Source organism: Leishmania martiniquensis, chromosome 24 (genome assembly GCF_017916325.1).
Source record: "Leishmania martiniquensis isolate LSCM1 chromosome 24, whole genome shotgun sequence".
Taxonomy (NCBI): domain Eukaryota; phylum Euglenozoa; class Kinetoplastea; order Trypanosomatida; family Trypanosomatidae; genus Leishmania; species Leishmania martiniquensis.
In genome coordinates, this window is record NC_090159.1 from 384842 (window position 1) to 401684 (window position 16843).

Consider the following 16843-nt stretch of genomic DNA (forward strand, 5'->3'; position numbering starts at 1 on the left):
CGCTGTAGATGCTTAGACACCTCGAGAGGTGTGATACAGACGTCGTTATCCCCCATCCCTCCATCCCTCCTACTCTTCGTGTCGCCCTGCCTTCCCTTTCTCGCGCTGTTCGGCCAGCCGCAACGACCGCCATCGGCACTCAGTGCCTCTCAGAGGGGGAGGCCGTCGCTTCAGAATTAGAGCGGTGTTCTGGGCCGCTGGGACAGCGCGCGATGCTACTACGTACACGCGCTTTGTGCTACACGGTGCACACTCCACGCGGTATCAACTTCGACCTCTCCGCCGACGATGCGATCCGGCGCATCCACGATAAGTATGGCCGCCGTTGGCTGGGCGCGCGGCTCGACTGTCTCCAGCTGGAGACGCCATCGAAAGAGTTTTTGCCGTTTTACCTCTGCAGCGGCCGCATCCACGCCTCCTTCGTTGGCAGTGTGGGCTACAGCGTCGATACGACCTCCAGCGATGGCAAGAGAACGCGCTCCTCCACCCGCTACGTCAGTACGTCTTTGCAGACACTCGACAGCGTCTTCGAAGAGAACAAGACGCAGATCTACGCTGGCTACAAGTACAACATCGGCCACGTACACCACGCACTGCGCGGTGATCAGCTGTGCTACTCGCTGCGCAAGATGTTCGAGGTGGACACCACTGGAGCCACCATCAACCTCTTCGAGCAGTCTACTAGAACAGCGGTGAAGTTTGTCGAGATGGAAGTGCGGCGGCAGGCAGAGGAAACGGCTTGCGCCCTCGTCCGCTCCTTCCACCCGTCCGCCGACTCCGTCTCGGTGGAGTTTAAGGAGTTCGCATTCCGCCTTGAGGAGGTCACCCCCACATTTGTGCCGTGCTTCGTCGTCCAGGCGGCGTACGACGCGGAGCGCTACACGCTCTACGTGTCGGGTCTCACCGGCCGCGTTGGCGGCCCCTATCTGCTGAACTCCCTCTACATAGCCCGAACCACTGCCCTCGCCACCCTCGCCACCACGCTGGTCCTTGCGCCAAACAAAGTTGCGGGCCTCTTCTTCGGCTCTGTGGTGAGCATCGCCACCTACTACGTCGCCTTCTTCGCGGCGCGCTGGTATCCAGCGATGCGGCGCAACTGGAACCGCCAGAGCCGGGAGCGGCTTCGCCGCCAGAACTTCGGGCTCGACGAGGGAGGGTACCGTCCCCACACCTCCTCTCAACGCATTCAGCAGGAATACCGCTCCTCCACGTACTGGGACACTCACGCCTATCAGCAGCGGCGCCGCACAAGCTCGGAGCGGCCGCGATCGGCGTCGTCATCGAGCTTCTCCGCTCATTCGGTGGCTGACCCGCTCGGGTACTACCGCGCGCTGGGGCTCCAAGGTGACGAGTCCATCAACGAAATCCGCAGCGCCTATCGTCGAATTGTGCTGAAGGAGCACCCCGACGTGGGAGGGTCGAACGACGCGATGATGAAGGTGAATGAAGCCTACCGGGTCCTTCGAGATCCAAAGCGGCGGGCGGCCTACGACCAGGGCTGTCAGTAGCATCTTCGTCCTCCTCACCCACTCACCCTCCTTCCCTCCCTCTCTCCTGTATGGCTGCGTGTGTTAAGGCGTTCTCGTGTGCGGATGGGTACGTGGGGTGTTGAGCGTGTCAAGTCCCCTTTTCGCTTTGGGGCTGCTCGCCATCGGTCCTTTACTTCGGCGCGGAGTATTTCTTCCTAAGCGCGCTCGTGCATATGTGCGTATGCGTGTCTGTCGGTGGCCAAGTGTACACGCACCCGTGTGCGTGCGTTTCCGCGCATCGGTAGATTTGAATTTCTTCGAAACGGCACTGGGAAAGGGCGGAGGGTCGGGCCCCTGCAACCGTCGCTTTGGAAGCGCGCTGACTCTACCAGCTCGGAGAGGGGCGGCACGGCTTCGTAATGGATGCGCTCTTCGTCTCCCTCTCTCTCTATCACTATCACCGGCATCCCTCCTCGACACACACGCATGCACACACATGCGCACCTGCGTGCTATCCAGCTGGCAGCCGACTCCTCAGCATTCCGCTGCTTACTTGTGAGCTTAACACGCCTTAACTGTGCCTTCGCCCCTCTCTCTCTTCTGCGCTTAGGACAGCCCCCGCGCCTTTCCAACACCTAAAAGAGAGCCATGTGCGATGCCGTAGCGGACTTCTTTCAGCGGGGCTGGACGGCCACCAAGGAAGAACTGCAGAACACTGTCAACAGCATCCGCGCCACCCGGCTCAGCATCGCCTTTCTCTTCGCTGTGTTTTGTGTTCTGCTTGTCATCGTCGGCAACGTTATTTTGCTCATCGCCATCAACTTTTGGCTCGTGCAGTTCCCCACCGATGCCTTGAAGCACAACTCGAGTCAGATCGCCATTCAAGTCGTCACCATGCTCTTCCTTGTCGTTCTCTTCTCCGTGCTGTGCGCCGTCTTCACTGCGTTCTACGGAGCGCTGCCGCTGTGGCACGTGCTGGCAGATCGCAACCGCGTCGGTGGGCCGTGGTACCGCCTCCTCCTGCTCTTCGCCTCCGGCGCGTCAAACGGCATCAGCAGCGTTCTGGGAGTGTACGCCATGGCGCATACCCCAGAGTTCATCCAAGCAGTGTTGATGTGCTGCATCCCCTTCAGCGCGCAGGCCTGGACCGTCGTCTTCATTCCTGCAGAGCGCAAGCGCGACTACCTCTCCATGTTCTTCATCTCCTCCTTCCTGCTGTTCGTGGCGGGCGTGTTGTTATCAAGCCTGTCGGCGTTCCTGCACCCAAACGAGGCGGGCAAGAAGGCGTCCTGGGCGTGGGCGCTTCTCTACCTTGCCAGCTCCATTCTCTTCGGGCTGTGGTGCGTGGTGCAGCGGCTGTACCTAGACGCTGTGGCGTTCAAGGTGCCGCGTGAAGTGGGGGGCGAGGCGGCAGCGCTCGAGAGCGCGGAGAACGCGCCACGTTGTGTGAACTTGGCGGAAGGCAGAAGCTGTCCGAAGCGCGAGGAGCTGCACAACGAGACGCTCACAGAGGAAGTGGAGGAGAGCGGGATACCGGCGACGGTCAGGACCTCCGCGTACCTGGCGCACGGTAGTAAGGTCGCGGATACGGAGCCCCCGAGCACGAGAAAGCAGGGCACCGGGGTCGCGGTGAGTGCCACCTACGCCGAGGAGGACCCACGGTTCTCTGAGATGGAGGATGAAGAGGAGCAGTTGCTGGTGAAGCGGCAGTGGGGCAGCCAGAACGTCGACGACAACGCTGCCAAGCTGGTGCTGCTCGTAGTGGGCCTACTGTTCCAGCTGCTCGTCTCCTTTCTCATGTTCCCGGTGGACGCGATTCCGTGGCTTGGCACCTCCGACTCAGTGGAGCACGCGTGGGAGGGCCTCCGCCATTCCATGGACTTCATCTTCGCCTCATGGATTCATGTGCGCCACGGACTTCTCCTTACCCTTGGCTTCGCTATGAGCTTCGTCGGTTGCACGTACCTGAACGAGCACAGTCCGACACTGGCCTCGGTGGTGTTGCAGCTCGCCGGCCCCATCACGTCGCTGGTCATCATCATCGTCCCGCAGTGGAACGTGTACAAGGACAGCAGTAGCGTGGGCCACAAGGTCGGCGGCGTGATCCTGCTCCTCGTCGGGGCGCTCCTGTACCACCTGTGGGAGCAGCAGTCGTTGCGCACGCTTCTGTTGAAGGCGGAAGAGGCGCAGCGCCGGCGCGAGGGCGCGGCGACTGGCGGTGACGGGACAGCGGAGGAGCGCATGATCGGCGTGGATGACCGCGCCGCGCGCCAGCCCATCATGGAAGAACGCGCGAAAGGCGCGGAGTGAGGCTGTGGGTGCGACAGTGGCCTGTTAGGGGAAGGGACTTGAGGAAGAGATGCGGATGGAGCAGTGCTCGAGATGAACGGCCCCCCGGGCACCGCAAGCGGGAGTGTGTCGTCGCCGCTTGGCGCTCTTCTTCAGGTGTTCAACGTGTGCGCGCGTCGTCCGCTCGCTGCTCACCTTCGTCATGCGCTTTCCCTCATCATCTCTCTCCCCGCTGCTGCTGCGCCCACACATAACTTCGTCGATGGCTCGGCACCTCTGTTGTTGTTGCTTTCCCTACCACTACACGCCCCAAGTCTAACAGTCCCCACGTCTAACAGTCCCCACCACCACCACCAGAGGCGATCAGCCGCACAGGTGTATCGGCGAGCCTTCCCGTCAACATCCCCAGTGCCTGCCCATCCTACGCATGAAACTCTTTGTGTGTATATGTGTGTGTGCGTGCGTCGAGGGGTGCATCACTTATAAGATACGGCCAAACACGCACACGGGTGCACTCACGGAGGGAGGTGAACGCGCACACACACGCATGCATGACCCAGTCAGAAGTGTGCTTGTTGCCTGCACAATGCGTTTTCTTTTTTTTTTCTGAGTCTTTTCGAGTGCTCGACGTTTGGTGGCTCACTTTGCTGGGTCGAGTAGGACTGTACCCTCTCCTCCTCCGCCTCCGTGGGTGTCGCTGTCACCCCTCTTAAGTCGTTCACTCCTCTTGTTAAGCTCCTCAGGCCATGCGCGGTAGGGTGCGCTAGCAGCGATGTCGTCGCTTCTTTCTCGAAGGCACTTTGGCTGCCCCGGAACCGAAAGGGGCAACTGAGCCTAGCGGACCTTCACCACGTGCTTATCGCAGCTGCTGCGTGTCGTGTTGGCATTTAGCAGTCTCGGTGTTGGTGGGTGGCGATGCTCTGCGATTGGGAAACCGATAGAGCTCAATGAAGGCTTGCCCTCATGTGTCGACTAGGCATGCCTGCGCGCACGCGTCGTGCTTCCTCGCTGCCTCAACCGCCAACCCGCATGTTAGTCACCCTCTCCTCTCCTCTCCTCTTCCCCCCCTCTTAATCCCCTCTGCCTATTCGCGCAGCCGTCTTGGGCGGGTACTTCCGTTTTCTAAAGGCACTCGGAGCCGCGCGCCAGCAAACCTGTCATCTGCACACAAGCAGCGGCCACTCGAGCAGACCCTCGCCCAACACAGACGGCACGTTAACGAAGCGAGGGCTGCTGCTGCACAGTGCCGCAGCACACGCTCAAGCACATCGCAGCGGGCGCAATGTCGGGCGATCGAGTCACCAAGCGACCTCGTGAAGGAAATGTGCCGGGCTGTACGTCACCTTTGCCGTCTGGGACGGGCCCCGCCATGCCCATCCAGGGAAACGCACAGCGCTTCATCTCGCAGCTCGAAATGAGCGAAGTCCTCGAGCACGACCGCGATACAACCGAGGTGTTCATGACAGGTGCCGGCGAGTCCGCGCAGTGGGCGTACGGCAGCGAGTACTACCTTCGCGACGACATCGACGATGACAAGGAGCGCCAATCGCGCTCGCACACCTTGGGTAGCGCCACTGCGGCGGCGGCTGCACAGGAGAGCGTCAGTGACGCTCCACCCGACAAGGCTCGCAAGATCGTCATCAGCCTAGCCGTGGCTCCTCCATCCTTCTTTACGTCGGGACGCGATTTCGAGACGAGGGCGCCATCGCATAAACCGGCAGCCGCGGCACGCCAGGGCGGCGACGGCGGTGGAGTCGTGGACGAACGGGGCGAGCCCGCTGCCCCTTGCTTCCTGCACGAGGCTTTGCGGACGGCGGAAGTCGACATCATCGTGCCGGTCGTCAGCCACGCCTGCAGCCTCGCCGTGAGCGCCTCCAAAGGGAGCCACGCCCTCGCGGACCTCAAGCGGCAGATGGATCGCGAGCGCTCGAACCGCGACGTCATGTCGACAGCCAAGTCGAGTCTGACGCAGCTCCTGCGAAAGGACACGTACGGTCGCGTCATTGATGGAGAGGAGAAGGCAGAAGTGGGGATGGAGGTCGACACAGCCCCTGGCCCCGTGCACAGCGGCGGCAGCTTCGTCGCGGATGAAGGCCGCCGCAGCGATGGTGGCGGTGAAGAGGAGACAAAGTACCTCAAGCGCCAGCTGCGCTTGGAGCAGGAGAGGCTCTCTGAAATGGCACGGCTTAGTGAGACGTTGGATGCCTTCACCAGCACCGCCCAAGCCGCCGCCGCCGCCGCGGGAGCGTCGGACTCGCAGTGGAGCAGCGGCCAGGAGAGCCACCGAAAGCGCAAGGAGGAGCAACTGGCGCGCATCGAGGAGCGCAAGGCACAGATGGTGGTGCTCGCCGACGACGCGGAGGAGGCGGAGCGCCGAGACGCGATGCGTCGCCAGCGCGAGTCGCTTCCCATCCACCACTGCAAAGAAGAGCTCCTTCGCTACATTGGCGAGAGCGCCGTCACCGTCGTTGTGGGCGAAACCGGCAGCGGGAAGACGACGCAGCTCGTTCAGTACCTGTACCAGCGTGGCTACGCACGGCACGGTAGGATAATCGGGTGCACACAGCCACGTCGCCTCGCCGCCGTGGGGGTGGCTCGGCGTGTCAGCGACGAGATGGGCTGCGCGCTCGGTACCACGGTAGGCTACTCGATCCACCTCGACGACACAACCACTGAAAGCACCCACGTGAAATTCATGACGGACGGCGTGCTGCTTCGCGAGGCCGTCAATGACCCTCCACTCGACAAGTACAGCGTCGTGGTGCTTGACGAGGCCCACGAGCGCTCGATGGACACAGACGTGTTGATGGGTGTGCTAAAGCTTGCCCTTCGCAGGCGCGGAGACTTGAAGCTTATCGTAACCTCTGCCACAATGGACATCCGAAAGTTCTCTGCCTTCTTCGGCAACGCCCCATGCTACGAAATTCCGGGTCAGACCTTCCCAGTGAAGATCCACTACAGCCCAATGCCGGTGGTCGACTACGTCGCCGAGGCTGTGTTCCGCGTGTGTCAGCTCCACCTGCAGATGCCGCTGGAGGGCAAGCAGGACATTCTCGTCTTCATGACAGGGCGGGAAGACGTCTATGGCACCTGCGAGCTGATCCGCCGCCGGCTGGCGGAACTCAGCCCACAACATCTCCGCACTCTCCTTATTATGCCGTGCCTCTCAGAAGCGGTCTCGGCGTGGTCCACGGAAATCGGAGTGCTTGACCCCACACCAGCGGGGATGCGCAAGGCTGTGGTTGCCACAAACGTCGCCGAAACGTCGCTGACGATCGATGGCGTGCGCTACGTCGTGGACTGCGGATTCATGAAGACGAGCGTGTATCGGCCGTCCATTGGTATGAATACGCTGCAGCGGTACCCGACCTCGCAGGCACAGGCAGACCAGCGCAAAGGCCGCGCCGGCCGCACCACCGAAGGGGTGTGCTACCGCCTTTACACAGAGGAGCAGTACGCGGTGGAGATGCTGCCCAACAGCGTGCCAGAGATTCAGCGCAGCAGTGTGGACAGCGTCGTGCTCCTGCTGAAGAGCATCGGCATCGGCCGCCTCCGCGACTTTGACTTCATGGACGCTCCACCGGCCGCTAATGTGAAGAACAGCATGTTTCACTTGTGGGTGCTCGGCTTCCTCGACGACGAAGGCGCCATCACGGAGGAAGGGCAGCAAGCGCTCGGGTTTCCAATGTCACCGGTCTTGGCTAAGCTGCTTTTGGAGAGTGCCAAGATGGGGTGCGCGCTGGAGATGGCCCGCATGGTGGCCATGATCTCCGCCGACCCAAAGTGCCTCTTCGAGCTTCCAAAGGGTCGCGAGAAGGTGGCGCAGCAACACCACAGCCGCTTCTACTCAAACGACTCGGACCACCTGACACTGCTGCACGTCTTTACGCAGTACGTGGACCATGGTCGGTCTCGGCAGTGGGCGCAGGACCACTTTCTTCACGCCCCCACTCTTGCCAGGGCCAGCGACGTGTTTGCGCAACTGGTGGAGAGGCTGCGCAAGCTGCACCTGCCCATTCAGTCCTGCGGTCACGCAGGAACGGATAAGCTGCGCTACTGTCTCGCCAAAGCATTTACCCTGCAGGCAGCACAGCGATCAGATCGGCGGTGGACGGAATATCGGCCGCTGCTAAATGCGGGCGTCACATGCGCAGTGCACCCAGCCTCCGCGGTGCACGCGCGCAGCGAGATGCCGCCCTACATCATCTACAACGATCTACTGCTCACAAACAAGGAATACGTGGTGATGGTGACAGCGGTGGAGCCAGAGTGGCTGGTGGAGAGCTCAAGGGGCATCTACGAAATGCGGCATGGGCCGCCGTCATCATCACCGGCAGCGGCACCGGCGTCTGTGTTAGGGGCAGCAGCTTCTCCGACCTCGCCGCAGCCCTCAGTGGTCCCCCGCGCTACCCATGAATCGATGCGATTGCAGATATCAGCACCCCCCAATCGCCGCACGAAGGTTGCTGCGGTAGCAAAGACGCCAGCGTTCGGGATGCTGTCTTCCAAGCGTCGGCCAAACATATGACGGCACCTTCTGTTCTTGGGCGAATCGCTTGTGTGAAGGCCGTGCGGGCGTGTGGCGGGCAAGGCAACGGTCGCGGCAAACAGTCCCTGCGCGTTCGAGCATGTGTGCCCACGGAAGATGAGGGGCCCCAGTCGTACTCTCCCCCTCCTCCCGACACGTACACACACACACACAGACACACACACGCACCACTACCACCACGATCTCGAGGCGCGCTGCCATAGGACGAGTAAGCGCACAGAGACCATGGGTGCATCCCTCTGCGTTCATGCGCGTGCACGCACATACCGATGGACGCAAGCCGAAGAAGAAGAGGGGAAAGCCAAAGAGGTAGCGGCAGCGTGCACATAAACGTGTTTACCTGCACACCCTTGCGTGTGCGCATACATGTTCACACGCGGTGTCGTCGCGCCTGTGATGTCTGGCATAAGGACCTAAGAGAGGGGGGCGCATGTCGACATCGACGGGCGTCTTCATGCGTGGCAAGGCGCATCTCTAATGCGCGAAAAAGAGGCCCCATTTTTCCTTGACGCTCACTCCTCTGTCCGTGCATGTGAATCGCTGCTCCTGCATGGCATATATACATATATATATATACGCGCACGCAGTATGCTGTCGACTGAGCGACAGACATCTGCAGTCGGTGGGCGACCGAGGCGAGAAAAAGAACCCCGGCTGTAGTCGCGTCGTGTGCTGCGAGGGCTTACAGTGCGCAGGCCCGGAAGGGCGTAGGAGAGGGTGAGAGTGCAGTGGTGTCCCAAAGCAAATAGAAGCACAGGCTCCAGTGATGCAGCGCCCCTGTCCTTGTTCGCGCAGGCGCATGTGCGTGCGCCGCTTCAGCCGCTACCGCTACAGGTCACCACCACTGCCCTTCTCTTCTTTTCGCCTTCCCGTCTTCGGCCCCTTACCGGGTGTCTCTGCTCACGCTGCTACCCCACCCCCACCCCTCTCCTGCGCGTACTCGTGCAGCGCTTCTCGCTCGGTCAGATATACACGCACACACGCACGTATGCATAGATGCATGCATGTGTGTGTGTGTGTCACTTATTGGCCTCTCGTTGGAGACTGCTCATACCTGTCCCCTCTCTCCCTCTGTTGCCTTTCGCCCTCGGTCGAGCAACGCGCCCTGTCGCTCGTCCCTCCACGCTCTCTCACACCGCACCGCATCACATCACATCACACGCGACGCCCTTCGCCTCTCCGCGGCACGCCTGCGCATATATATTTGGAATCTGGGCGTCTCTTAGAGAGACGCTACTTCCGGTAGCAGCCCTTATGAACCTCTTTCGTGGTATTCAGCATTACTTCTCCGCGGGTGGTGGTGATCTGAAACAGCTGCTGGACACACGCGTCTACGTGTGGAACATTCAGGCTGGCAGCACAACGCTGACCGATCGGCATCTGCGCGTCGGCCGCTCGACAACGCGCTCCATCGAGTCCACTTGCAACTTCCTCGACCATGCGGAAGCGAATCGCTACATCATCTTCAACTTCTCACCGCTCATGATGGAGCTGGTGGAGGGGTGCCGCTGCGGTCAGGTGCTGGACTTCTCGAAGCAGTCCGTGGAAAACTATGGCCTTCTTATGGAGGTGTGCTTTACAATCCGTAAGTGGGTGTACGCCGGCGACACAGACGGTGGGTCACCCGTGGCACCTTCCGCGTCGTCGTCCACAGGTGGTGCAGGGGCAGCAAGCCGGCACACGCACGCGCACTGTGCTGTCCTGGCCTTCCTCGAGGAGTCACCAGCAGTGGCGCACCCAAACTACGCAGCAATGATGGGGGCCTGTTACCTCATCTTCTCCGGCTTCCCCACCTATACCGGCAGTGGCACCCTTGACTTTGTAGAGAGAGAACTTGGGATCCCGCGCAGTGTCTACCACGCGCCCTCGCAGGAGAGCTACATCAACTACTTCCAGCTGCTCTTTGAGATCCCGGTGCTGCCGAACCCAAAGCGGCTCACCCTGAGACGGGTCTCGCTGCACAACTTGAGCTCCCTGTCGGCGAGTACGCTTGGCCTGCAGCTGGACAGAGCAGACGGCCAAGCACCGAGGCTCTTCAGCGATCCCAAAGCCTGGCGCCGTGGCGACCCCTCGACGCTAGAGGTTTACCTGGACCTGAACGAGAGCGTGCTGGGTGACTTTGTCGTCAACGTGTTTCTGTATGACGTGCAGCCGATTCAGAGCCACAGCGACGCCGCCCGCGGGAGCGTGATGGCGGGGTCCTCCTCAGCAGGCAGCAGCCTCGTCGGCGGAGCCTTGCTGTCGTCGATGGACGGCTTGCAGGCTCTGCCAGCAGCGTCATCCGAGAAGGCCCTTGTCGGCGCGGGAGGCGCTGCATCACCGCCGACAACGCGTTTCATCAGCGGCAGCCCGAACGCAAAGAAGCTCGTGCACAAAGAGCGGCTGCTGCGCCTCGCCTTCAGCACCATCTTCATTCACCAGGCGACGCATCGTGTGCGGGTGCGGGACATGGACTACGCGACGGCGAACGCATTGCCAGAAGACTTCTACGCACAGCTGCACTTCAGCGAGTGCGCTGCAGCTGACACGGATGAGGACTACGTGAAGCAAATCACCCAGCGTGTAGAGCAGTCACCGCAGCGCCAGATCATGCTCTCACGGCCTGACCCACGCGACCTGTTCATGACCGCTGGAGCCGCTGGCAGCTACCGCTCCTCCAGTCGCTACGCTGCAAGGGAGGAAGATGAATGCCACGGAGGGGTGTACTACCGCAGCGACGGGACCAGGCGTGGCGGTGGTGCGAGCGCGGACCCGCGAGTTCTTCAAGAGCGGTCACTGCCGCTCACTGGAGCAACAAAGCTGTACCTGCCCACCCCTTTGCAGATGGAAAGCGAAGATGAGCGGCGCTTCGACAACGAGGACGACGTCGCGGAGACTGAGCCTGCGCTGCTGCGAATGGAGCCACGTCCAGGCACCTCCGCGCGACCTCGCCAGTCCACGCCAGAGCGCATGTACGGCGGTGGGTATCCAGTCACTTCGACTCAGCCCGCAGGCGTACAAAAAGCGTCGCCAACTCCTTCCTCCTCTGCGGCAGTGCCACCGCCGCCGCCGTCGCTTCCGCCGCCGCCACCACCACCACAGGTGAGCGGGGTGCCCTCAAAGCTCATGGACCCCTGCCTCATCGCCGAAGGAAACTCGCCCCCACCGCGCCCTCCACCGCCGCCGCCGCCGCCAACAGGGTTGCCCCCACCTCCGCCCCCGCCAGGTAAACTGCCGCCTCCCTCGGCGCCTCCCTCCAAACTGCCGCCGCCACCGCCGCCACCACCTCTGGCGCCCCCTGTAGGTCTCCCCCCTTCCGCGCCTCCGACTGGGGCGCCGCCGCCCCCACCGCTGCCCTCGGGAGCCGGAGCGCATGCCCCGCCGCCACCGCCCCCTCCACTCGGCGCCAGCGGGGACGCAGCAGCTGCCGTGAAGCCAAAGCCACCGTACACTGGGCCACGGCTCAAGACGGTATTTTGGAAGAAAATATCAAAGCCAAGCGGAATCTGGGCTGCGCCGGACTCCGACGGCGCGCGCCGCGCCGTGATCGACGAGCCCTTCATGCTCGAACTCTTCAAAGCGAAGGCTATCACGCAGGCGAGCGAGGCCAAGGCAGCGGCGAAGAAATCGGAGGAGGAGCGACGTAGTCAGCCGCGCAGCAACGTGTTCACTGGCCAACGGCTGCAGAATGTAGGCATCGCCCTGAAGCGGCTGCATGTGCCGGTGGAAGATCTGTGTAAAGCCCTCATCACGTGCGACAGCGCCCTTCTGCCCGCAGAGCGACGAGAGTTGCTGACGGTGGCGCTACCTACCCCCGAGGATGTGGCGGCGCTCACAGCTGAGAAGACGGCAGGACAGGTGGTTTGGACGGACGTGGAGTCGTACCTCTACACAGTGGTGACGGCTGTGAAGGACGTGCGAGAGCGGCTGCAGCTCTGGACGGCTGCCGAGGAGCTGGAGGACGCTGTACAGTCCATTTCGGGGCTTCTAGACTCCGTCGACGCTGCTGTGTGCGCCATCACGCAGCGCAACGGCCGCTTTGCCCGCATGATGCGCATAGTCCTTGCGCTGGGGAACTATCTGAACCGAGGGACTCCACACGCCGACGCCGAAGGGTTCCGCCTGGAGAGCCTCAACCAACTCAACTTCGTGAAGAGTTCGGACGGCAAGACGACTGTGCTCATGGCGCTTGTCGTATCCCTCATGGATGACGGACAAGGCAGGTGTGAGCGGCGAGAGGGTGCTATGCACGCGCCGGGCGACGACCATGATGTTGACGACTCTCGAAGCGTTCTGCGATTTGTTGAAGATGTTAGCTGCGTTCGCGCCGTGGCGGACAGCCCGCTGCAGGACATGGGGCAGCAAGTGTTGCAGCTCAACTTCACGCTGCAGCGCATGCGGCGCATTGTCGAGGAGGCCAAGGACAGCAAAGGCTGGTATGGCAAGCGTCTCCCATCAGTGAGGGTGGAAGAGGTGCCGGATGCCTTGCCAGGAATACTCACAGCAGCCGTGGACCGCTTCTTGGCGAAGGTCGGGCAGATCGCCCTGCGGTATCAGCAGCTGCGCGAAGACGTGTCAGCCATGATGGCCACTTACGGCGAAGACCCTAACGCGGACGAGACACTTATTTGGGGCCACGTGCTACAGTTCAGCAAGGACGTGCAGTCGTGCATGAACACGGTGGCTGCAACCCGCCTGACGAAGCGGCGGCTCTTGGGCAAGCCTGAAGAAGCCGAGCAGACGCAAGGCGAGGCCAAAGCGGCTGATACGGCGCCATCACCGCTGTGTAGCGGCCGGCAGTCCTCAGGGCCGCACGACGGAGTGAGGCGAACCCAGCTGCCGAAGCTCGTCGATGACGACAACGATGAGTAGCGGAGGAGGAAAAAAGGGGGTTGTGTGGGGCGTCCGAGGTGGTTTGAGCGCCCGCGCGAAGGCGTCAACGAAAAAATTCGGTTCGACTGGAGCCAACGTCGGCGAAGAAGCGGGGCAGCGCGCGAGGGGCGGGGCGGAAGAGAAATGGCAAGTGAGAGAGGCGGGCCTCGCTGAGTTGGCATCCCGAGCGGGCGCCCACGCCTTACTCCCCACGCACAAGCCATTCGTTCTCGACACTGCGTGCAGCGCTTGCGTCTTCACAGACACACACACACAAACTTACATACCACGACCATTGTCGCCCCACTCCTCAGCTCGTCTCCCTCTCTCCACTGCGAACCTTTGCCACGCCTCCGTCTTGACTGTGCTTCTCCTCCGCTTTGTAAGTGAACCGTTACCCCACTGCGGGTGCACCTACGCGTGAGCACCTTTGGCACACGACTCTGCGCACCATCTCAGAAGGTGCGAAGGCGTGCATACAAGCCCACGTGCAGGAAGTAGGGCGCCATATCAAGGCCTCGGCTCCCTCCATCTTTTTCCACTAGCGTCATGCCACCTCGTGCGGGTCGTAGCCAGAAGAGAGACTCGGTGGGTGTGGCCGTCAGGAAGCACCTGTGCGCTTCCGCATCAGCAGTGGCCGCCGCCACGAACGGGGAGAGCGCGAGAGCATCCACGACGGCAATGGCTATTGTGGAGGCTGTCGCCGCTGCTTCGAGCCCCTCACCGTCACGAGTGTCACGGCGTCGGCACGACGTGGTACCGCAGGCAACCCCGGAATGGCAGCAGATGGCATTGAAGGCCGCTGCCCCCGCAAGGCTGGACAAGCGCCGCGGCGGCAAAGCCGGAGCGAGGCAGGGCGGCAGTACGGTCTCCGCCGTTGCTGCATCTCGGAAGTCCCCGGCCGTCACCGCGAAGAGTAAGTTGAATGGCCGGCGTACGGGCACCAGAAAGGGAAGGGCCAAGGCTGACGGAGGTGAGGACGAGGCGGCAGCCCTTGCCGAATCACCGTCGCAGCGGACGGCGGGCGCGGGGCACTCCAGCTTGGACGTCGAAAGCGATGCGGCCAGCAGCAGCAGCAGCAAGCATGTGAAGCCTCTCCTCAGCAAGGCCGGGAAAGCGGCAGCGGCGCCAACATCGAAGCGTGGGAAACGCGTTCCAGTCGCCGAGCTGCTGTGCCCGCGCTGCAGGCTGCGCATGGATCAGTGGCCGTTCTGTGGTCTGTCAGGTGAGGCGCACGTACTTCGGGCACCGCCATCCGTCGCTAAGGAGGAGGAAGAGGAGCAGTCGAAAGAGACAGCGGCAGCCACAGCACCTTCAGCGATTGGCAAGCAACGAATGCCATCATAGGAGAAAAAGGGGTATGTGCCGCTTTTCGGAAGGTGTAAAAGGCTGCCCCTTGCGTGTTGGCGCGCATGTGCTTGTATTCCTCAGCGCACCATCACCCCCTCATCGCATAGATCTATGTCCTCCCTCCTCAGACAGTTTTCTGCGCTGTGTAGTCACCCGCTCCCTCTCTTGCGCTTAAGGGGAGGGGGTCGGGCGTAACTCTGCCACCCACCTCGAGACCGTCCACGTTCAACCTGGGGCCGGATGAGCTGCTCCGTTTCGTCAGCCATCGCCTTTGCCCCACACAACGTCGTCCCCCCCTCCCCCTCCTCCTTATACTTACGCGGTGCGTCGATCGATCTCTGTCTCTCTCGCTCACTCTTTACACCTCCTCATCGCCCTGTGAGCGCTCCTTCCCAAAGCAACGCCAACACGAGAGAGTGAATGCGTCAAGAAGGTGCGAAGTGCGCCTCCACGCCGTTTACTGTCCACTTCATTCGCAGCGCTGCAGAGGGGGAGGGGGGTGACGAGGAAGAAGAGCAGGAGAGGAGAAAGGGCAGCGACGCCCTTATCTCTTGCAACGCGACTGCCGCTGCTGCCTATGCCCTCCTGTGTATTCGCTGATGCGGCTCTGCCTTCCCCTCTCTCTCCCGCCTGCTGCATGACATCCATGACTGGACCCTGCCAGTGGCAATGTTCTGCACACCCTCCACACACACACACACATGCGCACGAGGATACGTCTGGTTGGGGGAAGGCGCGTACATCGCCCCTGCGCTGCGCTGTGTGCGCGCTCCTTTGTCTGACCACCGCACCTCTCTCACCGCTTTAGCAGGGGAAGAGAGGGAGGAGGGGATGTCGCTGCCGCTGCCGCTGCCCTCCCCCTCCCCCTGTCTCCTCACCAACGCCCCTTCTGTTTGCGCGCTATTTCCTTCCATCCGCACTCTTATGGCCGTTGCTGGGGTGGCGCCCGTCTCGGTTTTTCACCTGAAAGGTAAGTCTTCATGGGACTGCGGCATTGGAGAGGTCGCCGTGAGTGAGGGCTGCAGTGGGACTCGCGCACCTCGCAGCAGCGCTCGGGAAGACGGTGGCCGCCTACGCTCAGTACCCCCTCTCAAGCAGCGCTGTCATCACTTCACTATCACTCACTCTTTCACTCTCTCTATCTGCCGCTCCCCCTCTGCTGCTGTTGTTTAACGGTTTGGTGGCTCCATCCTCACAGCTTGGACCGTCAGCGTGGCGTCATGGCCGAGGGACCCGTCCCGACGACCCTGACTGCTGTCTTGGGAGGGTTGATGACGAACACCACGAGTGCGCCTACCCACAGCTCCACCGATTCCCCTTTTCCATCAACTTCACCTGTGCCGGCAGGCGGGTGGACGATAGACTCCGCCATTTTCTGGCTAGTTACCATCTTCTACTTCGCTGTGAGCTCTGCTGCCCTCGCGTACTTCGTTTCTCGCTGGCGGCGGCGTGTGTACGGGAGCGATCGCGTGCTACGCGGCGGAGCCGGGGCGGATGCCGGCGGCGCTGGGGCCAACGCTATCGCTGTCAGTGAGGGCCTTTTGGCCACCATTGGTGCCATGATAGAGCGGGCGACGAGCACAACAGCACTTGCCGGAGCCGCGGCGTGGCAGCGGTCGGAGAACACACGGCACCGCAGCGCCAGTCAGGGCCCTGGCACTCGTCACCGCGGAGGAGGGGCAACAGGCGGGAGCGGGCGTGGTCTGGGCTGGCTGGGAGGGCTCGCCCCCTTTCTGCCTGGGGCGCAAGCACGAAGTCCAGCGCCAAAGCGGAGCAAGCAGAAGAGTGACGACGGTCACGTGGATTGCGATGCGTTGCCCACCGTGTGGAACGAGGGAGCTGGAGCAGGAGGAGCAGGCCATGGAGGCGTCCTTGGCGGCAGCGCCGTCCCCTCCAGCAGCATTGGATCGACCATGACAGCCCGCGATCAGCAACAGCAGCAGCGTGGTGAAAACTAGCGAGAGGGAGACAGACGTACACCAGCTCACCCAGTCGGCTCTCCTGGAGCCCACACGCAGACACGCACGCAAACGCAGGAGTGTATGCATACACCTCACATTCACTCTCCTCACCTGCAAGGACTACCGCCGCCGTCACGACTTCGTCCGTCGTCGTTGGTGCCGCGCTACACTGGCCGGCCTTGTTGTTGCTCCCTATAGCCTCTGCGCTGTGCTTCTCGGCAGGGAGGGGAGGGGGAGCGGCACACTCTCCGTTTATCTGCGTGCTCCCCCACCCCCGCCCCCTCATCTAACTCACTCATCCGCCTCCCCCACACAACACCGTATGCTACAAACGCGCCTTTTTCTCGCACAAGTATCTTCATCGCCGACACCCC

At 62.1% G+C, this 16843-nt stretch overlaps 6 protein-coding genes across 6 annotated transcripts; all 6 read left to right on the forward strand.

Annotated features, from left to right (window-relative positions):
• Positions 1-212: 212 nt before the first annotated feature.
• On the forward strand, positions 213-1508 carry LSCM1_05056 (uncharacterized protein; the record flags this gene model as incomplete). The annotated part of the gene is made up of 1 exon (XM_067322533.1): positions 213-1508. One exon carries the CDS (start codon positions 213-215, stop codon positions 1506-1508), a length of 1296 nt encoding a protein of 431 aa, XP_067178396.1.
• A 609-nt stretch (positions 1509-2117) lies between these two features.
• Positions 2118-3779, forward strand: LSCM1_05057 (uncharacterized protein; the record flags this gene model as incomplete). The annotated part of the gene is made up of 1 exon (XM_067322534.1): positions 2118-3779. The coding sequence occupies one exon, from the start codon at positions 2118-2120 to the stop codon at positions 3777-3779; it is 1662 nt and encodes a 553-aa protein (XP_067178397.1).
• A 1261-nt stretch (positions 3780-5040) lies between these two features.
• LSCM1_05058 (uncharacterized protein) lies at positions 5041-8286 on the forward strand (the record flags this gene model as incomplete). The annotated part of the gene is made up of 1 exon (XM_067322535.1): positions 5041-8286. The coding sequence occupies one exon, from the start codon at positions 5041-5043 to the stop codon at positions 8284-8286; it is 3246 nt and encodes a 1081-aa protein (XP_067178398.1).
• Positions 8287-9561: 1275 nt separating this feature from the next.
• On the forward strand, positions 9562-13158 carry LSCM1_05059 (uncharacterized protein; the record flags this gene model as incomplete). The annotated part of the gene is made up of 1 exon (XM_067322536.1): positions 9562-13158. The coding sequence occupies one exon, from the start codon at positions 9562-9564 to the stop codon at positions 13156-13158; it is 3597 nt and encodes a 1198-aa protein (XP_067178399.1).
• A 549-nt stretch (positions 13159-13707) lies between these two features.
• On the forward strand, positions 13708-14505 carry LSCM1_05060 (uncharacterized protein; the record flags this gene model as incomplete). Its single annotated transcript, XM_067322537.1, has 1 exon — positions 13708-14505. The coding sequence occupies one exon, from the start codon at positions 13708-13710 to the stop codon at positions 14503-14505; it is 798 nt and encodes a 265-aa protein (XP_067178400.1).
• Positions 14506-15728: 1223 nt separating this feature from the next.
• Positions 15729-16466, forward strand: LSCM1_05061 (uncharacterized protein; the record flags this gene model as incomplete). Its single annotated transcript, XM_067322538.1, has 1 exon — positions 15729-16466. The coding sequence occupies one exon, from the start codon at positions 15729-15731 to the stop codon at positions 16464-16466; it is 738 nt and encodes a 245-aa protein (XP_067178401.1).
• Between the last annotated feature and the right edge of the window lie 377 nt (positions 16467-16843).